Below are 14,399 nucleotides of genomic sequence, written 5' to 3'. Positions count from 1 at the left end.
TCGTCAAAGGAGTCTCTGGAGCACTCAACAGAATAAAGGATATGTTCCAGGAGTTTCTTTCAATGTGTTCAGGAAGCCAACTTTCACGGAGTCTACAAGACAGATCCAAGTAAAATTGAAAATCAGCCAGTACTGCCCTATATCCCAATTCCCCTCCTCCTCCGCCGAATCCCCAGAGCAAACCCACAATAAATTATAACAAATGATAACAAATAAAAGACCACAATGATCCATCCAGTCTGCCTTGCTGGAGTAAGTCAACTTTAGGTAAGTGCACACACAAATTCCTATATGGAACCTGATACCCCCTCCCCTTTCCTCCCATATCCCTCACCAGCCTTTCAAAAGTAGTACCAATGCCTTTTAAAAAATATAACTGCTGCTCTGCGCAGCTAACTCACTTAGAGAGATGTAGACAATGTTGAAGGTGAAGATGTAGATGGTGAGGAGGGAGAGGGAGAGGATGAAGAGGTAGAAGTAACGGTAATTTCTCTTTCCAACACAGTTCCCCACCCATGGACAGTGATGGTCAAAGCGCTCTGTGAGAAGAGAATAAAGATGTCCTGAGTGATCTCATATTCAGCAATTCAACCAGCATCACCAACCCCTCCCCCCCATCCTAGCAATCCTCAGTCACAACACCAACCCCCAGTCCAATCAAAGATCCTGTCACAACCACTCTCTGTTCACTGCTCTACAGTACATTTGCCATCTCCCTCCCCCAATTCTTCCCCAGATTAACTTATCCACAGATCCTCCCCCAGTAGTGGTCCTCACCCACGCAGTTATCACAGATGCTGCAGTGGGACGCCCGTGGAGGTCGGAAGATTTTGCACGTATAACAATACTTAAGCTTCACAATCTGGTTGTTAATCTGGACATTTTTAATACGAGGGGGTGGGCGCTGGCCCTGTGGCACATTTCCATTGGCTGCTTCTGCAAAAAAAAAAAAAAAAAAAAAAAAAAGATTTGTTATTCAAAAGCCAAGTAGTAGTCATATCAGAAGTTATCCACAGAAAATCAAAAACATTTTAGCACATCAACAGGCAAAGGTGCAGGTCAGAAAATCCCTTCAAGAAAAAACAAAGAAGCTAGAAACCCACAGGGCTGTGTAGTGAGTCGGTACACTTTTACCAACTGAATCCACGTAAAAGTGTACCAACTTCAGATTCCAGCTTCAAAACAATTAAAAAAAAATAATAAAACCTTTACATTATAATATAATGGTAAATGTATAATTTTATACATACACATATACATAGGAGTCGGACAGTAGAAAAATAGAGGGGTTGAGTCAAAGGTTTGGGGTACCAACTCCACAGCCCTGGAAACCCATCAGCACCTCCTGCTGCTGTGAAGGGACAGTTTTTCCCAAGGTAAGTTGTCTGGCCCAGGTTCAAAGTTCAGTAGATTCTTGGTATCACCTCTACCCCCTAGAGTTCAGCCGCAGAGATACTTGTGGTGAAAACAAATCCTCTTAATCATTTTAGTGGGGCGGGTCTACAAAATCCTGAGCGATGTAGTAGAAGTGAATCGATTTTTTACTAGTTCTAAAAGTACAAAGACTAGGAGACACTCAAGGAAGTTACATGGAAATACATTTAAAACAAATATGAGGAAACATTTTTCACTTAAATAGTTAAGCTCTGGAACTCTTTGACAGAGGATGTAGTAACAGCAGTTAGCATATCTGTGTTTAAAAAAAGTTTGGACCAGTTCCTCAAGGAAAAGTCCACAGTCTGCTATTGAGACAGCAATGGGAAAGCTATTGCTTGCCCTGGGATTGGCAGTATGGAAATTGCCACTATTTGGGTTTCTGCCAGGTACTTGTGACCTGACTTGGCCACTGTTGGAAACAGGATATTGGGCTAGATGGACCATTGGTCTGACCTAGTATGGCTATTCTTATGTTCTTAGGTAGGAGTACCAAGGGGAAAACACCTAAGAAGCTATTTTAAGTAGCACCCTGTAATTAAGGTGAAAATTTGTCATACCTGTTTTATTTCTTTTCCTTGGTTGACCAGACCAGACTAATGTGTTGTGTCCCCCTGCCAGCAAGGAAACAGAACTCTTCCAGTAATCACAGATGTAAGAGTGTTGGTATTCGGTATGCTATTGCTAAAGCAGAATATGATATGAAAATCACAACACACAAATTTGGAAACTCCTTAGGGAACCAATGCAGAACATACAAACAAGAAACATTACAGAGGGAACTATTTTAAACTCAAGGAAAAAGCAGGCGGAGTTCAAAAGAAACTCCAATTTTATAATCTTTCAGGGTGGGCCTTGGACTGGTCTGGCAGGACTGAAGGAAATTATAACAGGTATGAATTAGTTTCACCTTCCTTTACATCCTGATAGACCAGTCCAGACCAATGAGATGTATAAACACAATACCTTCCTGAGAAGGAGAAGACAAGGTCTCCTGTAACATAGGTCTGCCAAGGCAGCATTGCCTCTGTCTAGAACATCTTACAGTGTTTTTGCCCTCTGGCATGACCACCAGGGCTTCCACCCAGAAAGTTACCAGAGTTCAAGTGAAATGTACACACAGTATAACCAGAACAACTTTCCAAAGGATATTTGCTGCTTCAGTCTCCACTTTAATCCAACATGCTATGGAAAATTTAGAAGCAGCCTCCCCTTTACGCAGCTCTTGAAATATGAAGAGTCTATCAGACTTCCAGGAGGAGTTTGTAACTTCCAGGTAACAACAGCACTCTGCTGACATCCAACCTATGGAGCTTACGAGAAGACTCCAAGTCTTCCCTTTCCAAAAAAGCTGGAAGCGATATCACCTGATTTACATGGAAGGGAGAAACCATTTTAGGAAAGAATGAGGAAACTGTACAAAAGGAGACATCCGTAAAAGGACAAGAAAGGATCCCTACAGGAAAGGGCCTGCAACTCAGATATTCATCTGGCTAAATAAATGAGGACCAGAAATACTGCCTTTAGGGTGAGGTCTTTCAAGGAGGCCCATTTCAACAGCAAACTGAAACCTGGTCAACACATTGATAAGGTTTCACTGAAGCTGGAATGTACTTCATTCCACGCACATGCACACACACAAAAATACATGACATCTGCCTTTGCTGCCAGAGAAACTTCTTGAACTTTGCCCCTGAAACTAGAAACAGTCTCCACTTGGATCTTCGGGGAGTTTACACCAAACCTTGCTCTAAACCCATCCACAAAAGTGTCAAATAGAAACCAATTCTGCTTGCCACAGAGAAATTCATACATTACTGCTCCAAGACCTGCCAAACACAGACATAAGCCAAGGAGTAGCCTAGTAGTTTGTACAGCGGGCTTTGATCCTGATAAACTGGGTTCGATTCCTACTGCAAGTCCTTGTAATTCTAAGCAACTTACTTAACCCTCCATTGCCCCAGGTACAAAATAAGTAACTGTATATAATATGTGAACTGGCTTGGTGGGACATGCCCAACCAGGCCAATGAGATGTATAAACACAATACCTTCCGGAGAGAGAGGTTGGGAGGTGGGGATAGTGCTGGGCAGACTTATACAGTCTGTGCCGGGGCTGGTGGTTGGGCGATGGGGATAATGCTGGGCAGACTTATACGGTCTGTGCCAGAGCCGGTGGTGGGAGGCGGGAATAGTGCTGGGCAGACTTATACGGTCTGTGCCCTGAAGAGGAGAGGCACAAATCAAGGAAGGGTATACACAAAAAGTAGCACATATGAGTTTATCTTGTTGGGCAGACTGGATGGACTGTGAAGGTCTTTTTCTGCCGTCATCTACTATGTTACTATGTTATTTGATTGTAACCACAGAAAGGCGGTATATTAAAGTCCCATCTCCTTTCCCCTACCAATGAGCAAAACCAAGTAACTTGTTCCTCAGGCAACACCTCTCAAGAGCCAGGCTGTACACCAGGAATCTGCGCCCTGCAGAAGAGGAAGCAGGGGGTCCCCACAAGCAGGTAAGCCAAATCAGCACAGGGTGGCAGTGCTTAGTTGCTCTACACAGAATCCTGCCAATCAAAGGCTAGGGTAGAAATAAGGAGGATCCTGCTGCAGCCAGGGCTGCACTAGTGTGTCATTTCCTGCTGAGCTGAATTCCTTCCTGTGACTTAAGAACAGGGAACATATTGCATTCCGTCATGATACCATCAGGCTGAAGCACAGGGAGACTCCGGCACTCTACTAGGAGCTGGAATACTGAGCAACTCAGCTCCCAACTTCCTGGGTCGAGAGAGTTCAGTTTAAGAAATTCCACCTCACAGCCTCTGTCCCCACAATGTGCATCGCCAAGATTACTGTGAGATGAAGCTCAACCCATCTGAAAAACCAAACCAGCTTCCAGCACCATCACCACACTCCAGGTTCCCTCTTGCTTACTGATGTAAGCCATCACTATGGCATTGTTGGACATCACCTGTGCTGCTTTGCCCCTCAGAGAGGAACTATTACAACACCAAGCGAATGGTCCTTGCTTCCAAGCAGCTGCAATCACCCTGGGCAAGCTGGCCAAAACAATAGGCTTCCCAACCCTCTTTTCACTGCCACCCACTTGGGGGGGGGGGGGGGGGGGGTTCAAAGGAAATCATTTAAGCAGATGACTGGGCATGTCCCACCAAGCCAGATGCTTCTGAAGCTCTGGAAAAAGGAAGGCGAGTGTCCCAACTCCTGGGAACATGGAGGGGACAAGATACCACCTCCTCTGAAAAGGATGTATGTGGGCCCTTTCCCATTGTATCACCTGTTATGGAATGTGTCATGCAACTATGCTTCTTTGTGCTTTGTGAGTATTTCTTCTGAGGCTTGTTACTAAAGACTTCAGTACATCCTGTTCACTGTAGCCAGAGGCCTGATAATGGTTCTCTCTACAAACCAGTTTTAGTTGGACTTATAAGAATAACAGTTGGTAAAACATGAGGTAATGACCAAGCACATGGGCGGAGCCCTGTGTATGTGCAGAATTCCTCACTGGGTAATTTATGAGGTGGTGCTCTGTGATGGAAGGTGTATATAAGTGACTGCAGGTCTAGGGAACGCTGGAATATATCCTTCTGGTAGGTAGGGCATATTCCCAGGGGGGGGTGATGTGTGTGCTTTCCTCCCCCCCTCCCTCCCCATGACTATGATGGAGACTTGGTCTTTGCAGCTAAGAATCTTTCATTCTTTCTTTCGTTTATTTCTCTCTCCTTTATCTCAGCTTTGTGTCCTCCATATGATAGTTTCTTTGTATCATACTCTGTAGAACTGCCAAAGCTCAGTGCCAGTGATATGTCCTGATGAGGAACACACTTTCCTTCCTCTTTTTCCCTTTTCTATGAGTTCAGACTTATTATTTTACAACTACCAAAGTAACTGATGTTATGTTTTGTGAGATTACTAATAATTGCTACAGATACCAGCTCCTGTTGTAGTGAGCAATAAAACCTCCCTTTTCCTGTCTTTTGGTCTCTGTCTGACTTTATTCTTCCTGAGAATAGCTGTTATTGTGAGTTTTAGCCTCTGTGGCAAGTTTCTCTTCATATTATCTTTTAGCCTTCTTTATTAATGTTTTGCATCAGACTTGCCAGTACTTATGTTACTTCTTATTTTCTTAATTTGAGTCCTTTTTCCACTCTTTGATGGACAATCTTTTGGCTGTAATAGCCTCTTACTTCACCTTTTAATCATACTGGCTGTCGTTTTCTTTTCTTTCCACCTTTGCAAATACATGGAATGCATCTGGTTAGGGCTTCCAAGATGGTATTTTTGAATAATCACCACACCTGATTTAGTGTCCTAACCTTAGCAGCCAATCCTTTTAGTTTCTTTTTAACCATTTTCCTCATTTTATTATAGTCACCCTTTCAAAAATTAAATGCAGCTACAGTAGATTTCCTTTGCAGGTTCATCCCAGATAATAGCTCAAACTTGTTCACGTTATGATCACTGTTTCCCCAAAGGACACACCACCACCATCTCTTGCACTATGCTATGCACACCACCAAGAACCAGATCCAAAATGGCTCCCCCTCTCGTTGGCTCCTGGACCAGTTGCTCCAAGCAGCAGTTGCCCTTTCGAAAATTAAAAGCTGCTACAGTAGAGTTCCTTAGTGACTTTACTCCAGATATCAGCTCAAATTTGATCATGTTATGATCACTGTAATACCATTACCCCTTGTACTATGCCCCGCATTTCACACATAACCCTCCATTGCCCCAGGTACAAATAAAGTACCTGTATATAATATGTAAGCCACATTGAGCCTGCCATGAGTGGGAAAGCGCGGGGTACAAATGTAACAAAAACAACAAAAAATTAGATCCAAAATGGCTTCCCCTCTCTTCGGTTCCTGGACCAGTTATCCAAGAAGCAGTCATTTATTACATATAGAAATGTTACCTCCTTAGCACTCCCTGATATAATATTTATCCAGTCAATATTGGAGCAATTGAAATCACCCATTATTATAATGCTGCCCAATTTGCCAGCTTTCCTAATTTCTGTAAACATGTTTTCATCTGTCTGTTCAGAAAATATTTACACTTCTTTACAGTGTTTCACTTTACTTCCAGTAGGTGACTCTGGACACCTAACAACCAGCAGAATTTTGATGTTAAATTGGAACAAACTTACAGTTCTGCAGATCCCAAAAGGGTGGCAGGTGGGCACTGAGCCTTGGTAGACACGCAGGATATGGGAGGTCTCATTTCCCAGTTGCAGGGCTGCAACTATAATGGTGATTTCCTGTCTCCTAGCCTAGTGGTTAGAGCACCAGCCTTGACATCTGGGGTGAATGGTTCAAATCCCATTGCTAATCCTTGTGATCTTGGGCAAGTCATTTAACCCTCCATTGCCTCAGGTACAAAATTAGAATGTGAGCCCTCCAAGGACAGGAAAATACCCAGTGTACCCGAACACAACTCTCCTTGAGATACTACTGAAAAAGGTGTGAGCAAAATCCAAATAAATAAATAAAACAGAACCTTTAGAGTGCCCAAATGGTTAATTAGCACAGTCTTCCCCATCTCCCTTGGTCTGCAGCTTGGGGTGAAATGGTTTCCCCCATTCCCACTTCACTGGATATAGAGCAGAGGTCTGCATGACACTTCTGCTTGCCGTACAGCTCTCAGATTTCTTCTGTAGCATCTCTATGCTGCTGGGCTAGCAAACACTGCTACCTAAATGGCTATGCAGTAATTATTTCAGCTGGGCCTAAGGCTGGAGTGTTCTACTTAGCTCAATGTGGACAGGGCTCAGGAGGCTAAAGCCAGATTACCTTAATTTTAAAGCTAGGCTCTCCCTTTAATATCTTAGAAATTTCCCTCCTAAAGCATACCACTCCTAGTTTGGAGTTTAGGACACTCCCAATTCCCCTTAGTTTATTCCAAGGAAGTTAGATAACAGGAGACAGAATGACGTGAAAAAGCTGAAGCCAATTAGGTTTTTCTCCCTTTCCCTTTCCTCCTTGCAGCCGTCATACTCGTTCACCCAAAACAAAGCAAACAAATCTATGAATGGCTCTATTCACGTTGTCGTTCTTTATTGTTGGTAGCATTTACTTTAATCTCACTTATATTTTTAAACATGCCAGCTTGTGCAGCAGCATACAGATGTCACAGAGGAAGTACTGGTTTCATCAGTTAGGGTAGTAATCGGTTCTAAATTTTAAATCATTGTGTCATTTGGAGGGGCTGGTTATAGGGACTCATTGTATTCGTGCAGAGATGTTTTCACCTAGTAAAGGGCCACCACAACAGACATGTTATGAGAATCAGGTGCTTAAAAATCAGACTTACTATTTATAAGTACAATTAAAACAAACAAAAAAAAATTAGGTTGAAACCTGGGAGCATTTAACATCTTTTTTTCCTCTGCCTACATGAAAAAAAACAAAAAGATGGCATGTGGGAACTTGCTCCTTTTGTTTTGTGGATTGCAGCAATATATTATAAAAATGCACTTGCCTTTTTTATTACTACTATTTCACAGAGAGGTATTCAATGAAGGAAGGGCTTCCTTCATGCAGAAGTTGTGTCAGGTAAATCTAAACATACCAACATTGTCCAGTACAGCACACTATTAGCCACCAAGTTCATACAAAGTTAATTATGTTCAGTGGAAAATAAATCTGTTGGCTCAGGCTGCTTGCTATGTGAATATTCCATCACTGTTTCATTATTGCTACCAAGTATTGAATATTAGGGGCATTTGCTTTAAACTGTTTTAATTTGTTTATCCGGTCCTTACATGCACATGGTTTTGCTTTTTAAACCCAAAGGTAAAACTTAAGGGTGGTTGAACAGTTAGGTATAAACTGTGTAGTTTCTGACTTTACTTGTTTTGGACTGCTTTGGGTCCTAATGATCTGTACATTTGACCGTCTAGAATTTAGGAAGATAGAAATGAGAAATTAAGTTTTGGATGTACTCTGTAGAAGTTGTTGTTCACTTTTGCAATGTGTGTATGGATGCCTGTTCTGGTGTATGCAAATGATATTTGAATAACCATCTATACTTATGGCTATGATTTCTGAACATGCGACATCATTAAAAGACAGACTTTTAAATGCCCAGTTGGGTATATATGCTAATCTCAACTTTGTTAAATGTTTCAGACATATCCATCTATTTGCTCCCATGATATAACTGAATTCTGTCTCATTGTACTTTCAAATATAAGCCACATTGAACATGGAGTTTGCTTGGGATAATATGGTATACAAATATCAAATTAAAAAAAAATCCTTTACCTTCACCTTTTAAGACACTGCCTATCCAGCTGGATGATGATGGCACATGGAAACCAAGTTTGGTCCAGTGAACAAACCTGTTCCTTAGCTGGGCTCTAGTACTAACCAAATTGAAAATGTGACCATAACCATGCCTCTGTGGTTATGTTCCATTAATAAGTTAAACAATTAACTGGCTTTCTTGAAAGGATTATATAGCCTTTTGATGCATGACTAGGAACAAAAACATTTTAGGGTGGATAGTGTTCACTCCTTTTATTATCAACCAGATAGAGATGAGAGTGTCTAGTTTTGGCACAGTATAAGTTATCACAAGAACAAAATATAAGAAAACCAATGGACTGCATTAGGGGCTTATAACCCATTTAGTTATGTTTAAACAAAAGAGATATGTATGAAACAAAATATTTATTTTTATTTTGACTTTTATAAAACCACTTGTCCCTGAAACATGCTCAAAACAGAATAATCCATTTGTGTATTCAAAATGTAAACTTCTACAAAACAGATGATGTGATTCCATGTGCCCCAATGAAAGGAGAGTTACATTTTGCTTCCATTTAGTTTCAATATATTTCATCTTTAACACCAGGCTTCCCAAGGCAGATTACAACAACAGTTAAGATGAGCCCATCAGGAAATAGGATATTGTCACTGAAATTTGGCCATCTGTATTCTATAGAACAGTGTAGAAAAATGAGCACAAAATAGAGTTTACAAGTGCTGTTTCTACCAGCTACAATAATTTATTAAGCAGTTTTAGTGACATTGAAGGGGACTTTTACTAAAGATTAGCTAGAGTTATCTGCAGCAGGGCCCATAGGAATAAAATGAGACCTGCTGCAGATAACTCTAGCTAACCCTTAGTGAAAGACCCCCCCCCCCCCCCCCCACAATGTTTATTTCATGATACTTATATCTACATATGGGAAGCTTTCAAATAAATTAAAAAGCTGTCAAATAAGTAAAAAAAAAAAAAAAAACAATTTTTTATCCACTACCTTTTAAGGCACTAACTATCCAACTGGAACAGCTTTTGACTTTTTACAGATGGCCCACGCATAGGCAGTCCCTTATTTCTAATAATCTTTTGCTATTGTTTTAGGCGAGTGAAAATGGTGGCAAGCTCTGCCTACTGGCTTCAGCCCATATAATTGGCTTATCCCGTCTCCTGTTCTCAATCTAACCTCCTTGGATTATTCAGCTGACCCCAAAAGAACCTGCCTATAACCCTCTCCTGGTTACCAGTGATGTCATCACATTTCAGCTGTATATTACAGTTGGAGGATTTTTTTTTTTATACGCAATGCCTGTGCAAAATAAATAAATGAGTGCACAGTCCAGGGTGTAGAGTGGCAGCATTACACCCATTTAACTGGTCTCTATAGAGGCCCTTGAACCCACTAGGTTCTGGGGAATGTGTGCGTATGTACACTCGGCCTACAATTATGCAGACAATATGCTAGTCAATACTTAATGAAATATCAGTTTGACAAATTAAATGTTTTAGTATAATTCCAAAAGCAGTCTCTCCCAGCTCTGTGCTTGCCCCAGCTAACTTGATAGTGAAGACAGGGAGATATGTGGAAGAGCCTGTAAATCACTGCTCCTACCAGGTGTTTTCTGCAAGTATTTCTACACTTCAGAAACAAAGATGTCAATGTCCTGGTTAAACCTGCTAAACAAGTGCCCAAGTACAGAATACAGCACTCAGTGGAGAGAAGGAAAAAAAACAAAATGTGCAAACACTGTCTCCCCACAAAGAATGGGGAGGGGAAGTCGCAGGTACACTCAAATCAAAGGCTTTCAGGACAAAGGAGCACAAAGTCAGCTACGCAGAGAAAGGCCCTTTTGTTAATGTCCATGACATAAAGATTCCAGAGGTTGGGAATTTAACTATTCCACTAACGCTCACCTCTAGAACATGCCATGAAAAAGTGGCAACTTGTTTCAGGGTCACGCTCACCTCTAGAACATGCCACGAAAAGGTGGCACTTGTTTCAGGGTCACGCTCACCTCTAGAACATGCCACGAAAAGGTGGCACTTGTTTCAGGGTCACGCTCACCTCTAGAACATGCCACGAAAAGGTGGCAACTTGTTTCAGGGTCATGCTAAGTGTCTTGTTGCCTTTCAACCACCGATATGCAGTACTGTATAAGAATCTATGGTGCTAGATTTTAATCATGTATTTTATACATAACATCCCTCATTCACCTGACTTCTGCAATCCCTCCACCCCCCCTCCCCCCCCAAAAAAAATGTTCTCAGTACCTCAGTTAAGTGACAGACCCACCTATTTCCATCTCGATAAATGCTGCCTCATCAGGTAGAGCTCGTGGGATCACTCCAGGGTCGCTGAAACTCGTCCGCAAAAGAGTTGCCAAGGCAAACAGGAAGAGGACAACAGCAAAGACAGGGATGGCCGGGGACAGGTGCGCAGCAAGGTAGCGACATCTACAGGAAGAGAACCAGTTAGACCACTCCAGACCAAAACAGAACATGTGGAAACAGAAGCATAACTGGCGAGAGGATTGCAGAATCAACTGTCACACAGGACATAAGATCTTTTTTGTGGAACCCAGAATATCTATGCCATAGGTAGCATCTCCCTTCCCCCCTCCCCCTGCTGCCCAGGACCAACTGGTCAGCTTCAAAACAAATCTCACATGCCAAGTGGAAACATGCCATCTTCAAAACCTTTTAAAACACAGCCATATAAACTTAAAAAATAAATAAATAAAACCAAAAAAACTAGGATTTCGGCAATCACAGAGACTGATCTCTTAAATATTTTTAAATACATTTTCAGAATAAACTCTACAGTTTCTAAAATTTCCATCTATTTAGTCTTCTTCCCTTACTCCGCACCCTCTTTAATTATGCATCTAGGGAAACTAAGGCCTTGTTCTACTGTCTCAGACAAGCAGAATCTATGTGCAATAGGAATACAGCACAAAATTCTGACCACTGGGACTGAGGAAAGGAGATTAAAAAAAAAAAAAAAGTGGGGTAAAGTAAAAGGTACAAAAATTTAATAACCACACTAAGGGCCCTGTTTACCAAGCCGTGCTAGAGGCGCGTCAGCACTTTTAGTTGTGTAGATGCCCATAATATTCCTATGGGCATCTACACAGTTAGCGGTTAGGCAATTTATTAGGATTTATTTACCGCCTTTTTGAAGGAATTCACTCAAGGCGGTGTACAGTAAGAATAGATCAAACATGAGCAATAGGCAATTAGAGCAGCAATAATATTGCACAGAATTCAAGTTCTGTAAAATATAGCAGCAAAATTGTTTTTAGGGGATAAGATTATAATGCGTTACTCCATACTTGTTCAGACTCCATTAATTCTAGCCTTCACTGGAAGCTGAGTTCAAATTGCTAATTTTAGTTTTAAAATATTTCATGGACTCTCTGGAATATTTTGAGTTTTATTTCTTTACTCAATCCACCAAGAGGTTCTCGTTTGCTTTCTGATTCGAGACTTGAAATGTCAAGTATAAAACGCTGACAGAGACAAGAAATCAAACCATCTGAGGAAGAAGTCCTGTAGTCTGGAATTCCCTACCAGTGGAAGAAAGAAGTCTCAAGTTATTTTACTTTTAGATATGCTTTAATAACTTGGCTAGTTTTGTACATACTTGTCTTAAGCTGTATTGATATCAGAAAATCTTATTGTCCAAAATGTATGATTTTCATAAAAAGAGAAAATAGTATATACAACGTTTTATTGTGATCCACCTTGAGTTGACTTTTATTTATTTGCTTTTATGAAAAAATACACATTTCCCAATAAAAACATACACAAGCAAACTAGGTAGTAACATTCAATTCAGAAAAAATTCCAATCTTAACTAATACAAAAAAGAAACCCAAATAAACCACATCTAGGCAACTGGCAAGTCAACTTTCCCAAGGCAATGTTATAAAAGGAAAAACAAGGCAAGTATCTTACTTCCTTAGGTTCAATAACTCCCCCTATAAAATTACCTACCTATGCCTCAAAATTAATCAGCATGCTCTGGCAGGAATTTCTCCAACTGCAAAGAATCACAAAAAATATACCGAGTCTCCTTTCAAGGTTATAAAGCACTTACAGGGGAATCTCAAGAAGAAAGAAGCACCTAAGGCAACTACTCAGTTCCTAAAAGCCAAGAATGCCTTTGTTGCTCAGTATTTCTTAGATTTATCCTTCTCATTCAGAAAGGTCCCCAGGAGTGTAGCTCTGACTGAGATGAAATCAGTGGTCCTCCAAAAAAAAAAAGCCATCAAACTGGCCCTTTGAGGGCCTCAACTGGACCAGATCCCCTTCCTCTACTCCCTCAGAGACCCTGCATTTAGAAATAGAGCATCATTCCAAAACAATATCTTCTGAATTTGTCAAACTAAGCACTTCTTTAAAATACTTCCTAATTAGTATCTCAGCAAACAGTAACTGTGTTACAGGAAAATTGAAGAACTGAAGGTTCCTACTCCTATATAAATTCTCTAAGATCTCTGATTTGCGATGCAAATACTATTGTTAATAGCTGCTATACTAATAGTCTACAATGAAGTAATTTTATTTTCAACATTCTGAATACAAGAGGACAATTTATCTACTTTGCCATCTATTTTTTTTTTTTAACTCGGAAACAGCCCCAGAGGTAAATGCACATAACTGAGGCACTATCCCTTTCAAAAAAGATTCAGTATGAAAGACAACATTCCATATACCCAAGCGTAACATCTTGATTCACAGAAGGCATAGCTAACAACAAAGGAAAAACTAAACTTACTTTGGGGGGGGGGGGGGAAGCGACCATAATGGAAGAGCTTGACCCTCCTGATCTGTTTCCCCTGCTACCTGAGAACAAATCATATCAGTCTGCTGAGGTGGAGGAGTTCTAGCCAGGAGACTTAAAGACACCCCCCTCTGATGGTAAACTGGTACCGTTCCCTCCTATTTGGGATCCCAACATAGCAATGTTTGTCCATCGGGCCCTTGATGATGGGAGTAGATGTTCCAGTCAGTACAGTTTTGCTTTTCCTTTTCTTCCCCATTCACAAGATAGTTAAAAAAGAAAACTAGTTAAAAAGAGCTCACCCAAACCACAGTTCCCAGATCACAAAAGCACTCTTTGGGGATCCAAAAGGGCCTGGCATGCCCCTTTGACCACGCCCTGTATTCACGCATCACAGTGGCTGCTTGCTCTTATCCAGGTAAAACTGGGCGCCTCAAGATGTCAGATGCCGCAAACTCAGGCACCCTCGCAGGAGGAACAAGATGTCCAAACAGTCTCCACCATCCACTAGTGAGCCCATGAAAACTCACAGAAATTTACTTTACTCACCCTTTCAAACCCATGTTGAAGGTGAGTTTCAAGTCACGTAAAGTGAGTAAGCCCCTGCAGATACATGAGCTTTGGATGCTGCCATATGGCCACACCCATTTTGGTGCTACCATTTGGGCACCGCTGTCTAGGTGCCCAAAGTCCTCTACTTCTCCCAGCTACCTCATGCACTGAGCCCTGGTACTCACTGGGAGCATGGCTTCTGCCTGCTTGCAGCTGCAGGGGGGAGGACATGGGTAGAAGGGAAATGGAGGCTGCTCTAGGTGGTGCTTGTGTGTCAGGGAAAACAGAACAGGCACCCTGAAGAACTGTCCTCAATCACAGGCACCACCTGAGCAGCTCCCA

At 41.5% G+C, this 14,399-nt stretch overlaps 1 protein-coding gene across 2 annotated transcripts in view; it reads right to left on the bottom strand.

Annotated features, from left to right (window-relative positions):
* ZDHHC9 (zinc finger DHHC-type containing 9) overlaps positions 1-14,399 on the bottom strand; it is a 65,052-nt gene that overhangs the window by 27,576 nt on the left and 23,077 nt on the right. For both annotated transcript variants that reach the window (XM_030209890.1, XM_030209889.1), the window contains exons 3-6: positions 11,013-11,173; positions 778-936; positions 402-539; positions 44-92 (exon numbers count right to left, since the gene is read on the bottom strand). In XM_030209890.1, coding sequence (XP_030065750.1) covers positions 44-92; positions 402-539; positions 778-936; positions 11,013-11,173 — 507 coding nt within the window. The remainder of the gene's footprint in view (positions 1-43; positions 93-401; positions 540-777; positions 937-11,012; positions 11,174-14,399) is intronic.

The sequence above is a fragment of the Microcaecilia unicolor genome, chromosome 7, assembly GCF_901765095.1.
Source record: "Microcaecilia unicolor chromosome 7, aMicUni1.1, whole genome shotgun sequence".
Classification (NCBI taxonomy): Eukaryota; Metazoa; Chordata; class Amphibia; order Gymnophiona; family Siphonopidae; genus Microcaecilia; species Microcaecilia unicolor.
Note: the sequence above shows the minus strand (reverse complement) of the source record. Positions and strands in the feature narration are given on the sequence as shown.